Source organism: Hermetia illucens, chromosome 1 (assembly GCF_905115235.1).
Source record: "Hermetia illucens chromosome 1, iHerIll2.2.curated.20191125, whole genome shotgun sequence".
NCBI classification, from domain to species: Eukaryota; Metazoa; Arthropoda; class Insecta; order Diptera; family Stratiomyidae; genus Hermetia; species Hermetia illucens.
The window spans coordinates 123,163,015-123,182,668 of record NC_051849.1 but is presented as its reverse complement, the minus strand read 5'-3'; the positions used below and the strand labels follow the sequence as shown (position 1 = coordinate 123,182,668).

General features: G+C 40.2%; 1 protein-coding gene across 1 annotated transcript; it reads right to left on the bottom strand.

The window, feature by feature from the left end:
• Positions 1–12,791: 12,791 nt before the first annotated feature.
• On the bottom strand, positions 12,792–13,514 carry LOC119661340. Its single transcript, XM_038070645.1, has one exon. It carries the CDS (start codon positions 13,512–13,514, stop codon positions 12,792–12,794), a length of 723 nt encoding a protein of 240 aa, XP_037926573.1.
• Positions 13,515–19,654: the final 6,140 nt, after the last annotated feature.

Genomic DNA, 19,654 nt, shown 5'->3' with positions numbered 1-19,654 from the left:
ACGCCGTGCTGTCCATTACGAGAGCCCGACCCAGTCACCAAGTCAGACGACTCCCGCCGGTTATCCGTACCGGACCTTAAATCTCTCCTTCTTCTCATTTTTTGGTGGTGCATTTTATCCCTAGCTGCCAGGTGTGTAGATAGCTTCCTTAGTGAGTAATCTGCAAGACTGCAAAGTTCCTGCACTTTCCTCACCTACCCCCTGAGACGCTGCGGTGGCGTACAGCCATTCAGACTGAAGCTATCCATCCCTCCTCCTTTCACAACCGGGCTTGGGACCGGCTTCGGCGGAGTTTTATTATTTATTATTATTTATTTATTATTTTTCTTTGCCCAAAAAATTGACGAAAATCGCAATAATGATAGTAGTTACATTATAACAAACCTTGCTCAAAAATTAAAGTTACACCTCTAATTCTACCAAATCTTATAACATATAAAATGAAGATTAAAAATACATTGGTTCTTTTTAAGGAAAACATCTTTAAAAACTTTGACAATAACTACTGTAAGCACGTAATAGGTGATAACATACTGAAACTCTAAGTTCGGGGAAGCCATGGGAAGATAGAGAAATGTTTACGATGAGCAAGTTCAACTTGGTTTGGAACGTTAGTAAAAATAATAATGACGATGATGAATGTGCATTAAAGGAAGTCATGAATTATGTGTAAATAAAAGTGGGATGGTAATATGGTACTCGTAGCATGAATAAGATGAATAGATGTGCTACAATATTGTACAAAGCAAAAAATAGTAGCCATTGAAATTTCAAGGTTGTTTAAAAAATTAAAAAACATATCAAAATTGTATTATATCAGCTTTGGATAGAAGTTTTTGTGCCAAATTGGTAAACTTAATTGAAATTTAATTTTTTATGTAGAATTTTTTTGAATCATTATTTCAGTAGGTTTAAAGTCTTGACCGTAAAGATTGGTGTAATAGTAGATTGTAAGATTTTTATGGATCATGATAGGTTAAGAGAAAGATAAGATATGACAAGAGGAAGTTAATCAACAGGTTTGAAAATTTTTATTAAGCCCGAGCCGGACAACGTCTACCAAGAGTTTCTTTCTGTGGGAGGATGTTTGGATGAATACTAGATTCCAGAAATGTTCACGCGCTTACATTTAGATCAAGTTGTCAACAATTACGAAGGATGCGGCAATTGCAGGTCGTGAACAATCACATAATAATTTATTAGGAATTTATATTATAACCGACAGTGTCGATAGTCAATCATGTCTGTTTAAAACAGACGACATACGTCTGGTAGTGTCGATTCTCCTCTGTGCCTGTTAGTAAACAGAACGACACTCAATTATCGTCAGCACGTTCCAGGTTCTTGAAGGTGAATGGGAAAGATGTTTAATCGTTGGGTTGCATAACGCGGACTGAAGAAGAACAATGTAACCAGAGGAAGCGCTAGTGGTGCGACGCTCACCAATTTCAGATAGTTAAAATTAGTTAATAAGTCAGTAGTGTGCGGATAGCTGAGTGGTTAGAGCACTAAGCTGTCACGATTCAAATCTCACTAGTGGCAGTAGAATTTGTATCGCGATTTCACGTCGGATACCAGTCGACTCAGCTGCGAATGGGTACCTGAGTCAAATCAGGGTAATAATCTCAGGCGAGCGCAATGCTGACCACAGTGCCTCCTACAGAGTGCTATAATCCTGTAGTGTACCGTTACGGTCTTGAATGAAGTGCTCTAGCACGCTTCAATGCCAATTGGATGGTTGCACCAACGATTATTATTATTAATAAATTAGTCAAAAAAGTGAAGTAGCAGCGTTTGGGACTTTCAATAAAGTTATTTGGTTTATATAGCTTGCGGTTTAGTCCAGGGTAGATGCAATTCATCAGTATGAGTTAATTTCGTGATTATTATGCCTGTGTAAAAAGAAATTGTTCAAGTTTTTTTATGTTTCGCTGCTACTAATTTGTGTGCGGAGTTTTATTTAACTTCGTGAACATTTTGCTTATGCTCCGAAATAGTGTGGAAGTACAGGAAGTTCGTATCCGGTCTAGGACTGCTTTAATAAAGAACTCCAGACATCCCGATTTTGCGCCGAGGTCCACCAATTCGATATCCCTAAAAGACGTCTGGCGTCCTGACCTACTCCATAGCTCCATCTGAGGCAGGGTCTGCCTCGCCTTCATTTTCTACCATAGATATTGCTCTTATAGACTTTCCGGGCTGGATCATCCTCATCCATACCGATTTTTGCTGATTTGTCTGGAGTGAAGGCTCTTTGGTATGGGCCAATGATGTTCTGGGCGTATGGGGCTGTCCGACCTAGCAATATTGCGGAGAATATCTTATAGATGGTACTCAGCAACGTAATACCTCTACAATTGCTGCACTGTGTGATATCTCCCATGAGACAGGTAATGTCTCTTTCCCAGTCGTCCGGCATTGATTCGCTGTTCCATACCTTGAGCACAAGTTTATGAGCCACTTGGTGTAATTGGTCGCCTCCATATTTAACCAATTCGGCTGTAATTCCATCGGCTCCTGGGGACTTACATTCTTAAGCCAATGAATTGCACAGACTGTTTCTTCTATACTTGGTGTTGGCAGTATTTGTCCATCGTCTTCAGTTGGCGGGACCTCCAACTCGCCGATGTTCTGTTTGTTCAGTAGTTCATCACAGTACTCAACCCATCGCTCTGTAGGAAATCAGATCTCCCTTGTTTGTCTCGGCAGGGTATGTATGGACGTGTGTAAAGCTTCATCCTGCTGACTTGTTGGTAAAACTTGCGCGCCTGGTGCGGTCGCTTCTTTGTACTTTTCGAGTTCTTTTCCCGTCTGTGAAGTCGCTTCTCCGCTCGCCGGAGTTCGTGGTAAGTCTCTGCGCGTACTCACGTCTTTTGAGAATGCAGCATTACTCGGTATGCAGCATTCTTCCGTTCTGTTGCTAGCTTACATTCGTTGTCAAACAAGCCGTTCCGATTTTTTTCGCGGCTGGGGCCAAGAATGTTTGTGGCCGTATTTACGAGTATGATAGCGTTCTTCAGGTGATTGTGAACATCATTTGTTGATGGTTCACCTCCAGGATCTCTGTTGACTGCGGTTATTGCAGCACCCATTTCTCATTTATAAGTGTTGCGGAGGGCTATGTTGTTTATGGTTTTAATGTTAACTCTCACCTGATTGTCAGAGAGGATCTTGGGTAGTGTTATTATTCGAGTCTAAGTTTAGCTCCTGGTTACTTCGCCTACGCTCCCAAAGTGTGTGGGAGTTTAGGCAATTTGTGGGTTGTTGTGGTCCACAATAGTGAGTTGTGTCAGGAGTCTCGAGTTTAGCTGCTGGTTATATTGTGGTTTGGTTTGTGGTTTGTTGTGGTCCACGCTGGTGAATTATATCGGGAGTTTGAGTTTAGTTCACGGTTATTGTGCCTGCGTTTTCAAATTGTGTATGGGAGTTTAGGGAAATTTGAATTTAAGCTAAAAGTTTATTTACTAAAGGTCTGCGCTCCTATTCGAGGAGAAGTTGCTGTCCAACTGTTGCTGGCTTTTGATACTTTTGTCCGTTTGAGAATTCAAATCCATCCACTCAACCATCTTTTTAAATATCCGCTCCTTCAACTTGCAAAGAATTGAGTTTGTGGTACGATGGTCAGCCAAGAGGAACGGGTGAATATAGTGGAGTCCTTAAGGGAGAACTTAGTGAAAATCAGGCAGGGGAAGAAGAGTCAAGATCGAGTTGAGGCGCTCTTGATGGAAATCCATCAGTTTCCTTTGAAGACAACCGCTTTTTCCTCAGACAGAATCCTCCTTAAGATTTTTCAGGAAAATAAGAATGATTGAGGAATATGGGAAGGTAAAAACTTTTTTCTCGAATATACGAGGACATCACTAAGGGAGAGAGCTTAAGATGTAGTCAGGGACAGTCCAGGTCCGTCGAGATTAATTGAAGAACTTCGTGAAAGCGAACGTAACAGTCGAAACGAAGCGAGGACGATGCTGTGGGGTTGGAAAGCCAAATCAAGGGTCCAAAATCGTGCAAATCCTTGGAACTGGAGCACTTAGGCCTGAATGGGCGCAAGCGAGTTTTAGTAACATGAACGTGATTATGGGATGAGGTAACATCCAGCTGAGGGTTGGCCACCTTGCAAACTCTGGTATCATCCACGGCCTTGCCTACCGGCACCAGAGTATCCGCTTTTTAATGGAGATTTGAGACAATTTGTGAGTACTCCCGCAGCATTTTCAATTCGGGTTACGATGAGTCTGAATTTGGAAAAGCGGAAAGATTGATTATGTTGTAAAGTAAACCGATGGGAGATGCAAAACGAGTTTTAGAGCATCTAGGTGTATACAAAGAAAATTGTGATAAGGCATGGGATCTTTCGGATCTGTGATGCGGAACGTTCATCGAAAAAGAAGCCCTTATTTGAAAGTCTTTGGACACGATGCACTCAGAAGGGTTTAACTGTGAAGAAGCGATTCCGTTTATTCCTATTCTTTCGACTCCTCCTCTAAAAATCCTAAATCTCCCGCAACCGTGGAAGATTAAGATCAGTTCTTGGGACATAACAATTCATAACAATGTCTCCTGACTGGAATAGAGGTAGTGGTTCTCCAAAAAATCTGGCGTCCGAAGTTAACGGGTCGAAGCTGAACACAGCAACAACAAAAAGAAGTCTGATCGGGAAATTACCCTGGTGGCAAAGACAATAGAGAACGGCAAACACGCTCGGCATGTTTCATAAGTATGGAAAACCATTATAATCTGCAATGTCTAAAATTGATGGAGAGTTCAAACAAAATTCAAATACTGCATCGCTAATTATGCATCTTCTCTGGATCTCACAAATATCGAAAGGAGGAGATTTATCCCAGGTTAAAATATCTCAAATGTGAACTTTGTCATGGGCAGTATGAAACGATACTAAACTACGACAAGGACTATCCACTAACTATGCAATTCCAAAAAATGCCGATGAAGTACGTAGATTTGTAGCATTCTGCAACTACTATAGGCGTTTTATTCCGAATTTTGCCGAAATCGCTAAAGCTTAAATTCATTATTGAAAAAAAATGTTACCTTTAATTGGACAGACCAATGTCAAAAGGCATACGAAACATTAAAAAACAAATTGATAGAACCACCAATTCTCCAATACCCAGATTTTGATAAACCATTTATCTTAACTACGGATGCATCTACACTCTAGGCGCAGTACTATCTCAAGGCGAAATTGGCAACGATTTACCCATTTCATACGCAAGCAAATCACTAGCTAAACACGATATCAAAAAACCTGTTATCGAAAAAGAACTTTTAGCTAAACACTGGGGAATGAATTTTTTTAGACGGTATCTATATGGACGGAAATTCATAGTTGTGACAGATCACAGACTATTAGTTTCTTTATTCACCCATTAAAATCCTTCATCCAAACTTACTCGAATTAGAGTCGACCTATCTGATTATGATTTCACGATCGTATACAAAAAGGCAGCATAAATACGAACGCTGATGCCTTGTCAAGAATCGAACTAGATTCTGACTCCTTAAAAGCAATGATACGTCCAGAAATAGACATTAATGCGAAACGCAAGTTATTAGCAATTACAAGGGGAATGGCAAAAAACCAAAAGGATAACAAACCAGAAGTCTGCAATAAGGGCACCCACACAAAAATAGAATCTGATCAACTCTATTGTTGGGATTACACCAGCTTATCCGACATCACCGGTGTAACAAAATTAAAATTTATCCTGCGCAGTGAAAATAATAAAAATCATGAAAATAAAATTAATATCGTACGTACAAATATAATGGTAGTAGTACATTATAGCGATAAATCTGATGAGAAATCCGTTTCCATCAATGATAAGCGACCAATGGAAAATAAAACCAGATATGGCACAAATAATGAGAAGAATAGTGATAATCCACATTCAAAATACGTTTTGATTATGGAGAGACTATTAAAATTCGCGAAACACCATAACATATCTGAACTCTCATTATCTGATAAAGATGTCATATTTAAGTCTTTAGACAAACAAATATTTAAAAGAATATTTAATAAGTTGCAACAAAGAGGAAGTACGCGTACAAAATTGAAGATAATAATATACAAGCCACCCACAAGGAATATTATAACTCACCCCACGGAGGACACTTAGGGATTCGTAAAACTTTATTGAAGTTTAAACAACGATATTGTTGGAAAAATATGAACAATATGATTAAATCCCACATAAGAAATTGCACAGCATGCCAGATAAACAAACAAGTTAGGCATACTAAAGAAAAAATGATTAAAACTGACACTCCATCAACAAGTTTCGAAATTGTACAAATAGATACAGTAGGTCCATTAAAAATCTCGAATGGATATAGATACATATTAACCCTGCAATGTGAATTAACAAAATTTGTTGTAGCATTCCCAATAGAGAATAAAGAAGCAAATACTATAGCTTTAGGCAAGTTAATGAATTTATACTAAAGTATGAACATTTTAAAACACTTAAATCGGATCTAGGAACCCAATTTACCAATAAGCTAATGAGCGACATATGTGCATTGCTCAGAATAAAACAAATATTTTCTACCCCGTATCATCACCAAACTTTGGGAACAGTTGAAAGAAACCACCGAGTACTAAATGAATACATGTGTTCTTTCGCAGATGATAACCAATGGGATAAATGGGTACCATATTATACATTTGCGTATAACACCACCCCAAATATAGATACTAACTACACTCCATATGAATTAATTTTCGGAAAACTACCATACCTTCCAAATGACATATTGGAAGATAACAGCCCAGTATATAATTTAGACAATTATGCCAACGAACTAAAAGTTAGGTTGAAAATGTCAATAACTAAAGCGCGTAAAATTATTGAAAATGTCAAAATAACAAGGACAAACAAACAAAATTATATAAATCCCTTGAACATAAAAATCGGAGATCAAGTATTAGTCCAAAAATGAAAGTAGGAAAAAACATCAACTTCTTTACAAAGGTCCATACACTGTAGTAGAAGTTGATAAATGCAACACTTTAATTGATATATCAGGAAATTTGAAATCCATACATAAGGATAGACTAAAATTATATAATAAAATGTAAAGTATAAATTTGGAACATAACGTATACGTACATAGGGATAGATTAAAATTATATAACATAAATTTAACACATAAAATACATGTATATGAAATATATTTCATGATTCGTTTTAAATGCAACACATATAAACAGAATCAAACAAGTCGGGAAACCGGAAGCTGGACGCTTCAGGTACGAAAGGTTTTGTGCATTTCTTAGTACGTAGCACGTAATATATGCATATACAATATTATGTGAGAATATCCACTTTCGGATGATATTGACATTTATAGCCTTGAATTTGCAAAGAAGCGACAACTTTGACGTATTATAACTTTGTTAGCAATAGTGCGATTTCCACCAAACTTGGTAGCATCATGCTCTATGTTACACCCTATATTGTTGCGAAATTTCGTGGTCCTAGCATGAACTTAAGGGGGGTTTTGCAGCGAATTACTAAAAATTATAGTAATATACTATTATTAACTTTATTTATACAGATATCAGTGTGGAAGGTATTTCGGAGACTAGGCACCATATAGCGGCAGCTTTTTGATTTTTTTCAGATTTTTCCGGTGGTTAGTTTCTGAGAATGGCCCCCTTAAAGGAATGGTCACTTTCAACCCCCCGCACTCCCCACCTTTCCAACAAATGTCAAAACTAAGACCGTTTTCGAAAAGTACTAACCGAGACCTTTAATTTGATACCCCACATGACTATATTTGATGAAAAAAAAAATTACACCCCCCTTTTGCATGTATGGGGACCCCTCCTTAAATTCGACGTAAGAGGATGTAACTCACTGTATGCGTGAGCGTTCACAGTTCCCACCTTTCTACCAAATTTGGTGTCAATCACTGTAACCGTTTCCGAGAAAAATGCGTGTGACGGACAGACAGACAGACAGACAGACAGACAGACAGACGGACAGACAGACAGACAGACAGACAGACAGACAGACGGTAAACCGATTTTAATAAGGTTTTGTGTTTACACAAAACCTTAAAAAGGGTAGAGATGTAGTGTACTGTACTACAAACTATCGCAATAATATTACCATGCACTGTAAGCTATCAAATCATAAACATTCATTCCAACCCGCGTCATCATCAAAACAATAAATTACGTAACCGAGTAAACAAAACTTTCCAAGATACTTGAACTCGATACGTCCTAGAAATATACTTATATTCTAAAAAACGCCAGTGTGAATAAATCACATGCATTGCATTTCTTGCATGCATTTCTGGCTCGAACAAAATGTGTGCATATGGATATGAGTAATGCATATGCACACGGAATGAAATGTGATATTTGAGGGCACGCGCCTCATGAGAATTAATAGTAAGTGTTCGTAAGTTCGTAAGTTCGAAGTAATTTGGTGTTGAATTACTTTAGAACCAATTAGGTCAAATATTGTTGATAGATTTAGAGTTATTTTAGGTTTAAGAAATTGTATAAAAGAAAATGGAAAGAAGAAATAAATGTTCTTATTGATTCTGACCTTATGCGGTTTATATCTGCATGCCGTATCCTCGCGGCGTAAGTAAAGAACTTAAGATCCAATTAGTAACCACGGCAAGTGTTCAGGGATGAACATATTGCCATCTTATCTGCGGTCCCACCGCTTCGCTGGGTAGGAATTCTAATTCCTTGTGTTCCCTTCTTATTATTTGAACTCTTTCGCTAGCTCCTTGCCATCATCTGAGGATAACTCAGACGGCTCCATTAACAGCTTTAATACCCTGCCAGCTTTAATATTACATGGCGATCCTGCCATCCAACTTTAATATTACATCGGAGAGAGAAGACTTCAATGAAAGAGAGCTCTTCACAACGTGCCGAAAATTCTTAGCTTCTTAGCTTCTCCCAAGAGCCGTAATTAGGGTCATGGCCAGAGATGGTCAGGTCATCTCAAGTTACAGGCTTGTGAGGAATTTCTGCAGGAAAGGTATCCTCAATTGTTGGCTCAACATTGCAATTGGAAGTTGATGTAGAAATGAAGACCAAGGCACTCATAGTGAACCATGTGTAAAAAGCGGGACTCTCCAGTTTACCGCAAAGGGTGAACCAGTTGTTTCCAGGCAAAAGCCTGCCCGACTAGACCACGGAACATTTTCTAGTGCTGTTTGGGTCAAATATACTGCCACAACTATTTTGATAAGGGGTGATAGTATGTGAAAGGTTTCTTGCTCAAAATACAAAACTCGGTTGGGTAGTGCCTGGGTACTCGGAGGCTGCCACATCGAAGGTCACTGCATCTGCGCAGCGATAAAGGAGTTTAAACAATGCACTATTCGCAGTCAGAAATTTAAATGCGTCTTTTCTGGGGATATAACCTGCTGGTTTCAGAAGATCGGCTGAAATTGCATATTTTGTGCAAAGCAGTCTCGAGGAGCCTATAGAAGAATTTTTTGGAGGACTGTGACTTATGAGTTAGATTGCGTTTCTTGAGAAGCAATAAGGTCGCAGAGGATAGGCTCTGATAATGGATCGAAATGGGTTATCACAACGCGAACGCAGATGTCCTAGCGTTCAAATCTCACTGGTATCGGAGGAATTCGTTATTGCAACTGAATGCCAGATACTAGTCGACTCACCTGTGAACGAGTACCTGAGTCAAATTTGGATTATAACCTCGGAGTGGTGAGAGGGCACTTCCTTGATGAACACCAACAGAGACATGAAGTGAACTTTACTTTTCGCATCGTGGTAGAGCAATTGAACCCAGCGCACTAAGTGGCACTAAGTGTTGCCGTAAAGCATACCAGATGAGTTCGTGTGGCACATGGTCAAAAGCTTTCTCTAGATCCAAAAATGCAATGTAAAGAGGGCGATGCTTCTCACGATGTTTCTTCATGAGTAACCGCGCAGCGTGTATTGCGTCAGTAGTTCCGCGGTTTTTAACAAATCCGGTTTGATTCGCGGCTATATCAACAATTTCGAAAATACGTTTGTCAAGAATGCGTTCAAAAATCTTCATGGTATTGGAAAATAACCGAATGGGACGGTAACTTGAACATTCTGCTGGACTACCTTTCTTTTTCCACATTGGAACAGTGGTACTTTCTTACCAGTCAGATGGTGTTCTTCCTTCCTGCATAACCCGATTAAAAAATTCACTAAGCCACAGTGTTGGGTTCCAGCTCTTCGCTTTCTAGAAGTCAGATGCAATGTCGTCAGGTCCTGTTGTTTTCCCCGATTTCATTCGTTTTATTGCCTCCTCGACTTTAGTTGCCCCGACTGGTGGAACTGATCCAAATGTCGGTTAGCTGTTTCCTGTTATCATGAAATTGTGGATTGCAATCTAAGGGCTTTACAGGAACGATACGACTGAGACGATAGGATCTCGGAGCGTGCGCAAGAATAGTTCAGAAAACTAACTTCCAAATTGTAGCATCTTAACTAGGTTGGGATTTCGAGGTGGGCTGGATATGGAAAACCGGAGAGCATTTTGAAAGTAGTTGGGTTCAGTGATATATTTGAGGATGGATATGCTGCAATTATTTATCACCGGGTAAAAATAGGTGAAATTAGCGATTCAGGCAAGAAGCAGGGGTGTGTACCATTCTTAAGCTGGAATTAGAGGGCGGCTAATCCTGCTGGTGGAGCTGCATCGGAACATGATTAAGATTTTCAATGCCTCTGAGATTGATCGCGTGTGGTCCAGATGGAACCCGGCTGCGCGTCGAGAGGTATGCATCGACAGAAGTTCATGGGGCATGAGCTATGGTTGTCTTGAACCCCTGGTGATTCCTTTTCTTACAGGCTAGAGTCGTTGTGCACTTGTAGCCCTAGACCATTCGAAATCGGCGGGTGTTGATGATTATATAGTATATTGTTTATTATTAAACGACTACTGATACGGTAATAAGTTGCCAACAGAAAGTAATGTTTGACAAGGAAGTATTCAGCAAGGTCAGCCAATGGAAAAATCCTACTGGCTGAGCACTCTCAATCCTTTTTGTGGATGATCTCTCTGGTCTTCTTCGAGTAGGGGCGGCTGAATCAGGCCTTGATCCCTTATGAACGAAAGCACACCATCATCTTAGCGAAGTGCCATCTAACAGATCCTAACTGATCTGCCAAATTTGCTGGAAAAATAACCATTACGTTGTCGATTTAACTATGACTTTGATGTGAGGAAAATATGTGCATTAAATGCGCAGAAAGGGTGTCGCTGAATTACGTGTTCGAGATTGAATTGAATTGTGCAGACTATTCCAAATTACAGAAGGAACACTTCGAAATTCGAAAGTGGTAAACGTCCATGTCGTCGTATTTTTCTGTATGAACAAGGCCCTGCATCTCGAGATATACTAGTCGGCGAGGCGGCTAGCCAAGGTCGGTGCAGGCAGATAATGGTATCAATTTGGTTCAGGCAGCACTATTTTCCTTTAGCCTCAAAATAGACCTTAGTTTCGGTGATTACCTCTTCATCGGCACTAAATTTCTTTCCAGCGAGCATTCTCTTGAGGTGTGAGAACGAGAAAAAGTCGCTTCGGGCCACATCTGGAGAATATGGTGGAGGTGGAAGCAATTTTGCCATCATTTTCATTGATTCGTGACGCGGTGCATTAACTTCAAACAGCAGTTTCTTTTTTTTTTGAAGGGACCGTTTTTCCAAGATTTCGTCCTTCAAACGCTACAATAACGCCATGTAATAGTCGCTATTGATGGTTTTTTCCTTCTCAAGATAGTCGATGAATATTATATCATGCGCATCCCAAAACCGTGATGCCGTAGCTTTACCAGCCCACTATTGCATCTTGCACGCTTTAGAGTCAGTCCACCACGTGCAGTGTTCGTTCAGATGACGATTGTGTTAATTCTGGTCTGAAATAGTGGAGCCATGTTTCGTCCATTTTCACATATCAACCCTTAAATTCGGGTGTTTTATGGAGGAAGAGCATCAAAACTCTGCTCAGAATCTCGAACTCGTTGTTGTTTTTGTTCAATTGTGAACTCGGGCCATACCCACTTTGAACAGAGTTTTCGCATACTCAAACATTTATGCACGATATGTGCAGCACGTTCCTTAGATATCTTTAGAGCCTCAGCTATCTCCATAAACTTCCCTTTGGGGTCATCCAAAATTATTTTGTGAACTTTTTTGGGTGCTCGTTTCACCTTGTTTAAACTTAGCAGACCACTTTTGAACGAATAATATTTATCAACCTAACCCTGGCTTCAACACTTTTTTTTTTGCGAAAAGCAATGCTTTATTAGCACATGAAATTCATTTTGATCCATTTTCTTCAAATTAACCAAAGTTGCTCCACTCATAATGTTCTATTCAACAAACTGTTGTTAATTTCCTAGACGTGTCTTTTAAAGGTTACGGTTAACTAAAAATAATATGGGTTTTTGGCGTTAAAATTCAAAAGAACACGTTTGTGTGTAGTCCAAATATAATATTTATTATTTATTTAAACGTTATAATACTTAAAATTCAAGAGTCTGTATTTTTACATTCTTTCGTGACGCCGTGAAGATTCGAGAAGATTTTTAGAAAATAGACGGATCGATCTCCTCTTGTAGACTGCAGCGCTTCGTTTTGATAGTGGTGAAATTAGGAAATTTGAATAGCTCCGCTACATCACTCCCCTCCGAGTGACTTGGCAAATGTCAAATGTCAAGTTGCGATCGTTGCGTGTGTAAACATTGCGTGAACTATGAAATTTCTGAAAAAAATACAAAAAAATATTTATGCTGCGAAAGTTACGGATTTCGTTTTCGTTGTCTTCTTTCCAGGTCCGGGATACGTCTTGAGTGTAGGTGTAGCTGGGTTGGGCTGTGTTATAGTTGAAGATGGGTTGATTGGTTCAGCTTCGATAAACGCCGGTTTAAGCCTTTCGACGTTGGTGCTGGTTGCTTTACCTTTTACGTCGATAACGAAAACGTTGTCTGAAGTTCTTTCGAGCACTCGGAATGGTCCTTCATACGGATGCTCAAGTGGTTTCTTAACTCGATCTACTCGAATAAAGACGTGTGTACAAGTGAACATGTCCTTGTGGATGAAAATTTTCGGCTTTACGTGATGTTTCGTCGGAGTAGGACATACTTTTCGCATGATTTCACGAAATTTTTCTACGAAGAATTTAGGATCTGGCGGCATGCCTTCGTTGAAGAAAAATTCTCCGGGTAATCGAAGTGTGGTACCATAAACGAGTTCCGCTGCTGATGAACCTATGTCTTCTTTAACGCTAGTACGGAGTCCTAATAAAACTGTAGGCAAACTGTCTACCCATTCGGCGTTGTTGTGACACATAATCGAAGCTTTGAATGAGCGGTGCCAGCGCTCAATCATTCCATTAGCGGCTGGATGATATGCTGTAGTTCGGATCTTTTCACAACCTACCAAATGCGATAACGATTTGAATAACATCGATTCGAATTGGGTTCCCTGGTCTGATGTTAAGGGGGTCATCCCGTGTGAAGGCCGTTTTTTTTTGCTTTTTTTTGAAAAATTATTTTGGAGGACTGGATGAAGATAGGAACGTGATTTTTTCACCATATGTTTACTGATGTCTCTAGTATATCTGATAAATTTTTCAGATTGATATCCTAGCTAGTTTTTGGAATACGTGTCAATTTATGCGCCCATCTCCAAAGAAAGGTGTTTTTCTGCTGCCACGCTGGAGGGCGCTGTGTTCATCTGAGGGAAAAAAACTAAACGGCATTTTAATGTGGACAATATTCCACGGTCCGCAAACTAGGATAATTAGAAAATATTAAAAGGTAAATTTTTGGTGGGCTTTTAAACTTAATTTTTTGAATTTTGGTGTTTTTTTACGGCTTTTTTTATGAATAAAAAAAAAAACTACCCGTCCGATCGCAATTATCCTAGTTTGCGGACCGTAGAAATATGTATTAAAGAAGTCGCGAAAATTTCAAAGAATTTGGTTGGATAGATTTTGAGCTATGGTGGCAGCCGATTTTCAAGATGTAGTTTCGAGAAAAACGCATTTGAAAATTTAAATGTGGTTATCAACAGTAAAATTTTAATTCACCATTAATCTACTGTACTTGGTTCATAGAGAGTGCCCTCCGTTTCCTGAAAAAAGTCTTGTAGGGCCGATTGTTGCTCTCTGGTTTCAATTCTGGCTCTTTTAGCGAGGTCAGTCGATGATCGTTCAGACCGCCAAATTCGCACTTCATTACGGCGGTCGACATAAACCTGACATATGTGACCAACTTGACATCCCATTGTCACTAGGATTTTGAGAATGCTATTGAATTCTTCATTGAAAATAATTACAGCCAGAAAAGTGGCTATTTCTACGACCTTGGCCCCAAAATGCAGGTGTTTAGGAGCGAAAGTCCAGATCAATGCATTTAACGACTCATTGATATTCTGGGTTTCTGCTCCTAAACATCTTTTCAAGAGATCATCTCGTGACAAATCTTCGTAGATTGGTTTCATGACTGTTTGAACTTCTTCAGTCAAAGGTGCCTTCTCGTGGTGGAAACTATCCAGTTCTCCTTTAGCTTCCGCTTTGCGCCATTTACAGCAACTGTCCTCGCCTGCTGGACAATTTTGATGCTGTGGATTTTCGTCTGTAGAACATTTATGGAAGAAAGTTGCCCAAATTTCTTGCTTCATTCCTTCTATCGAACTTGCGGGTCGACGAATAGCTAGTCCAAAAAATGTAGTGAGGTCGTTAATAACCTTATCAGTAAGTTGTCCAGCCCCTTTTCCACCAATGCCTTTGTGATTCTTGTTTGCATTTCTTAGCAGATTTCCCATTCTTTTCTCGACATGTCCTACGCATTCCTTTTTTACTACCACGTATATTTTATTATTTACAGAAATTTGTAGAAATACCCGAGAAAACTCCAGCAAAATGCAATATACAATATACAAAACTTGACGCAATTGGAACATCCATGTTCATGCTTGCTAAAAGTTTCTTTGCTGATGTTGATGTGAAGTCCTTTTTCTTCTCTGATAAGTATCGATTCCCATGAAATACTCGTTTTTTAGTGCGAGCATGACGTTGAACGTTAAAGCGATCTCCCTTCGTACGATCCATTTAAAAAAATCACTGAACACACAAACAGCACAATACTTACAACAAAATGTAACTGAGTATAGCTTGAAAGCCTTTCAGTGCTCACTCTAGACTGGATTATCCTTTTTATTCCAAACGGCAAATAAGTTTAGACAATTGATTGGTTTTTCATCTTTTTATGTCTATACCTGTGTTCGAATTTATAAGGCTCAGGTAAAAAACTTACAGGTAAAAGAAGATTCGATGCTCTTTCTCATCGAGTACTCTAGCCGCGGCTGCAAACTCCTTACCTGTTTAACACTGTAATTTCTGAACGACTCGAAATATCGGAAAATCCCTTTGCCCACATATTCTCCACTATATATAGATACAATTCATGTAAAAAAAAATCGATTTCTCCAACCGGACACACGGGATGACCCCCTTAAGACTGTAGGTGCTCCAAATCTTGAAATCCATGTAGTGTAAAATGCGTCAGCAATGGCATCTGCAGTGATACTCTTAAGTGGGGCTGCTTCCGGCCACCGTGAGAACCGGTCGATCATCGTAAGCACATAAGAATATCCTTTCGACTGCGTCAAAGGTCCTACAATATCGATGTGTACGTGACTAAATCGTGTGTCTGGAACTTGTATGTGTTCATGAGAGGGTTTGGCGTGTCTAGCGATTTTGCTTCGTTGAATGCTAGACAAGTACGTGACCATTCGGTGATGTCTTTAGCCATCGACGGCCAAACGAATTTCCGTTGTATCGCCTTCTTCGTGGCTCGACCACTGGGATGCGATAGTCGATGGGTCGTATCGAAAATTTTCTTTCTGAGTGTTTTGGGTATGTATGGACGAATTTCTTTTGTAGAAATGTCGCAGAATACAAAAGTTTCGGTATCGTCTATGCGAAGTTTACGTAAGTCCAATGATGTATTAGAACGTAGGATGTCCTGAAGTTCATCGTCATCTTTCTGAGCACGAGCTAGTTCTTCCGTGGTGAAAGTCGTAGGTAGGTTTACATTTCCAATACGGGAAAATGCGTCGGCAACAATGTTATTGTCTCCCGTGATGTAGACTATGTTGGTTGTAAATTGACCTATGTAGTCTAACTGTCGAAGTTGCCTAGGAGAGGCTTTCTCGGCTTTTTGCTCAAAAGCAAACGTTAGCGGCTTATGGTCGGTTTTGATAATGAGAGTTCTACCCTCGACCATATGCTGGAAGAATTTGATGCAACTGTAAATCGCTTGAAGTTCGCGATCGTACGTGCTGTACTTTTGTTGGGCATTGGTAAATTTCCTGGAAAAATATCCAAGGGGTTCCCAGTTTCCGTTGTGAAACTGTTCTAAAACTCCACCCATGGCTGTGTCTGATGCATCGCTTTGTATCGAAAGAGTCGCGTTTGGAATTGGATGTCGTAGTAAAGTTGCATTTGCAATTTGGTTTTTGCACTCTTCAAACGCTCTTTCCGCTCGTGGATTCCACTTAACTGGTCGTTTGTCTCGCTTAGTAGATCCAGTGAGGAGTTCGTGCAGAGGTGCTTGAATCTCGGCTGCATTCCTGAGTGATTTCCTATAGAAATTAATAGCGCCTAAGAATCTTCTGAGTTCGGCTATGGTTAAAGGTTTGGTGTAATTTGCCAACGCCAAAATTCGATCGGGCATTGGCTTCGAGCCGTTCTCATCAATCTGGTATCCAAGGTACCGGACTGATGGTACACCAAAAACACATTTTGAAACGTTGATACATAAGCCATGCTGCCGTAGTCTTTCGAAAATGATCCTTAAGTGCTGTCGATGCTCTTCGTGATCTTTCGATGCGATCAAGATGTCGTCAATGAGAGCAAAACAAAATTCCAATCCGCGTAAGGCTGTATCGATGTAACGCTGAAATGTAGGCGCAGCGTTGCGCAATCCGAAAGTCATAACGTTAAATTCGAATAATCCGAATGGGGTAATGACTGCGGTTTTAGGAACGTCTCCAGGTGCGACTGGTATTTGGTAATACGCTCGGATCAAGTCTATCTTCGAGAAAACTTTCTTTCCGTGTAGCTGGTGTGCAAAGTCTTGCAAGAAAGCGATAGGGTATCTATCCGGAATAGTAACGGCGTTCAGTCGACGGTAATAATAATAATAATAATAATCGTTGGCACAACAATCCATATTGGATCAGGGCCTTGAAGTGTGTTAGAGCACTTCATTCAAGACCGTAACGGTACACTACAGTAGATTGTAGGAGACAATGTGGTCAGCATTGCGCTCGCCCGAGATTATTACCCTGATTTGACTCAGGTACTCATTCACAGCTGAGTCGACTGGTATCCGACATCAAATCACGATACAAATCCCTCTGCCACCAGCGAGATTTGAACCGCGACCTTCCGTACGACAGCCTTGTGCTCTAACCACTCAGCTATCCGGACGTCGACGGTAGTCGCCACAAAATCTCCACTGTCCGTTCTTTTTGGGAACCATGTGTAGTGGACTGGCCCACTGACTACTGGATGGTTGGCAAATCCCTTGTTGGATCATAAAATTAAATTCGTTCTTTGCCTCTTGCAGTTTTTCCGGTGATAGTCTCCTTGCACGCTGAGCTATTGGCGGTCCTTCAGTGAGGTTATGATGGAAGACGTTATGTTGCGCTAGCTTTTTAATGCCGGTTGGTATCGTAATGTCCTTGTATTCGCTCAGAATATCGTTATATATCGTATGACAAATCGTTGATATTGACTGCGTTGTGACATTTACGAGTTTACCGCTTTGAGATAAATTAGTTGTTTGATCACTGATGTTTTTGCCTCGCAAATCTACCAGCAAACCAAAATGCTGCAAAAAATCAGCTCCTATTATCGGTTGAGCTACGTCGGCAATAACAAAATTCCAAAGAAAGGAACGTCTGAGTCCAAAATTTAAATTAAGAAGTTTTTGACCATACGTATTTATGACTGAATTGTTAGCGGCAAACAGTTTGAGTTTGGATGGTGCTGAAGATTGTCCTGCCAGATTGCGAGGAAGTACCGAAATGTCGGCACCGGTATCCACGAGAAAAGATATTCCCGATTTCCTATCTCTAATAAGTAAGCGGGCTTTTTGTGGATCGTCGCCTTCGGCCGCTTGAACTCGAGACGACGGTATTAGTTTTCCTGCTGCGTAGCAGGCTGCTTCCACTGGCACGGTGATCGACAGTTTTTGGCGTTTTTACCAAAGCGTTTGTGGTAATAGCAAAAACTATCTCTGTTGTTCGATACTGTGCGTCGATTAAGCGAATTTTTCCGCGAGCGTGATCCTGAACGAGATCGCGTATGTAATCGCATCTCTATCTTATTAAGACGATTAGTAATTTCTACTAATGGATCGTTGGGCTTATCGGTTGTAGTTGATTGCTTAACCGTAGACAAGCTGGCTGGTTGTTGTAAGTCCAACATCATGTCGGCCATTTTAGCCAGTTTTTCAACGTCGGTTTCCGAAGAAATACCGAGAACCACTCGTATTTGCTCGGGGAGTTGCTCAAGAAGCAATGTTCGAAGAATGGCGTCTGTAACTTGTGTTCCACCGGTGTTTCTAATGTGCTGCATGTAATATGATGGTTTACTGTAGCCTATACTTTGACCTTGTAGCACTTCTTCGAAAGCAGAAAGAATACACTGCTTAACCGCCTCGTATTTGTTGGAATCTGGAGGATTTCGGGCTATGGAAATGACATGTGGAAGTACCTCTTGGTCCGCGTGTAGGATGACATACCTGAATTTGGTTTCGTCCGCAGTAATGCCGTGCGTGTGAAATGCGGCTTCGACTTGTTCGAACCAAAATGACGGGTCTGGTTTATAAAATGCCGGAAATTTAACGATACGCGCAGCTTGGATCTACAATGCGTCACTAAAGACTTCGGGCTCCACTGTATTACTTGGCTTGGGAAGTGAATTGTTGCTTTTCGAATCGTTTGTCGACATGATGTCTACTTGCACTAAAGTTTTTGCGCGTGTCTGTCCGAATACTGCGAATGTGAGTACAAACACAATGCTTCCGCTCCAAAAATGCGTACGTGCACTGCGAAAAATTGAAATGCACTCGCGTCGGTTGGTCACCAATTAGGCGTTAAAATTCAAAAGAACACGTTTGTGTGTAGTCCAAATATAATATTTATTATTTATTTAAACGTTATAATACTTAAAATTCAAGAGTCTGTATTTTTACATTCTTTCGTGACGCCGTGAAGATTCGAGAAGATTTTTAGAAAAAAGACGGATCGATCTCCTCTTGTAGACTGCAGCGCTTCGTTTCGATAGTGGTGAAATTAGGAAATTTGAATAGCTCCGCTACAGGTTTTTGGCGTTAAATTCAAAAGAACACGTTTGTGTGTAGGCCAAATATAATATTTATTATTTATTTAAACGTTATAATACTTAAAATTCAAGAGTCTGTATTTTTACATTCTTTCGTGACGCCGCGAAGGTTCGAGAGAATTTTATGAAAAACTAGACAGATCGATCTCCTCTTGTAGACTGCAGCGCTTCGTTTCGATAGTGGTGAAATTAGGAAATTTGAATAGCTCCGCTACAGGTTCAATTTAAC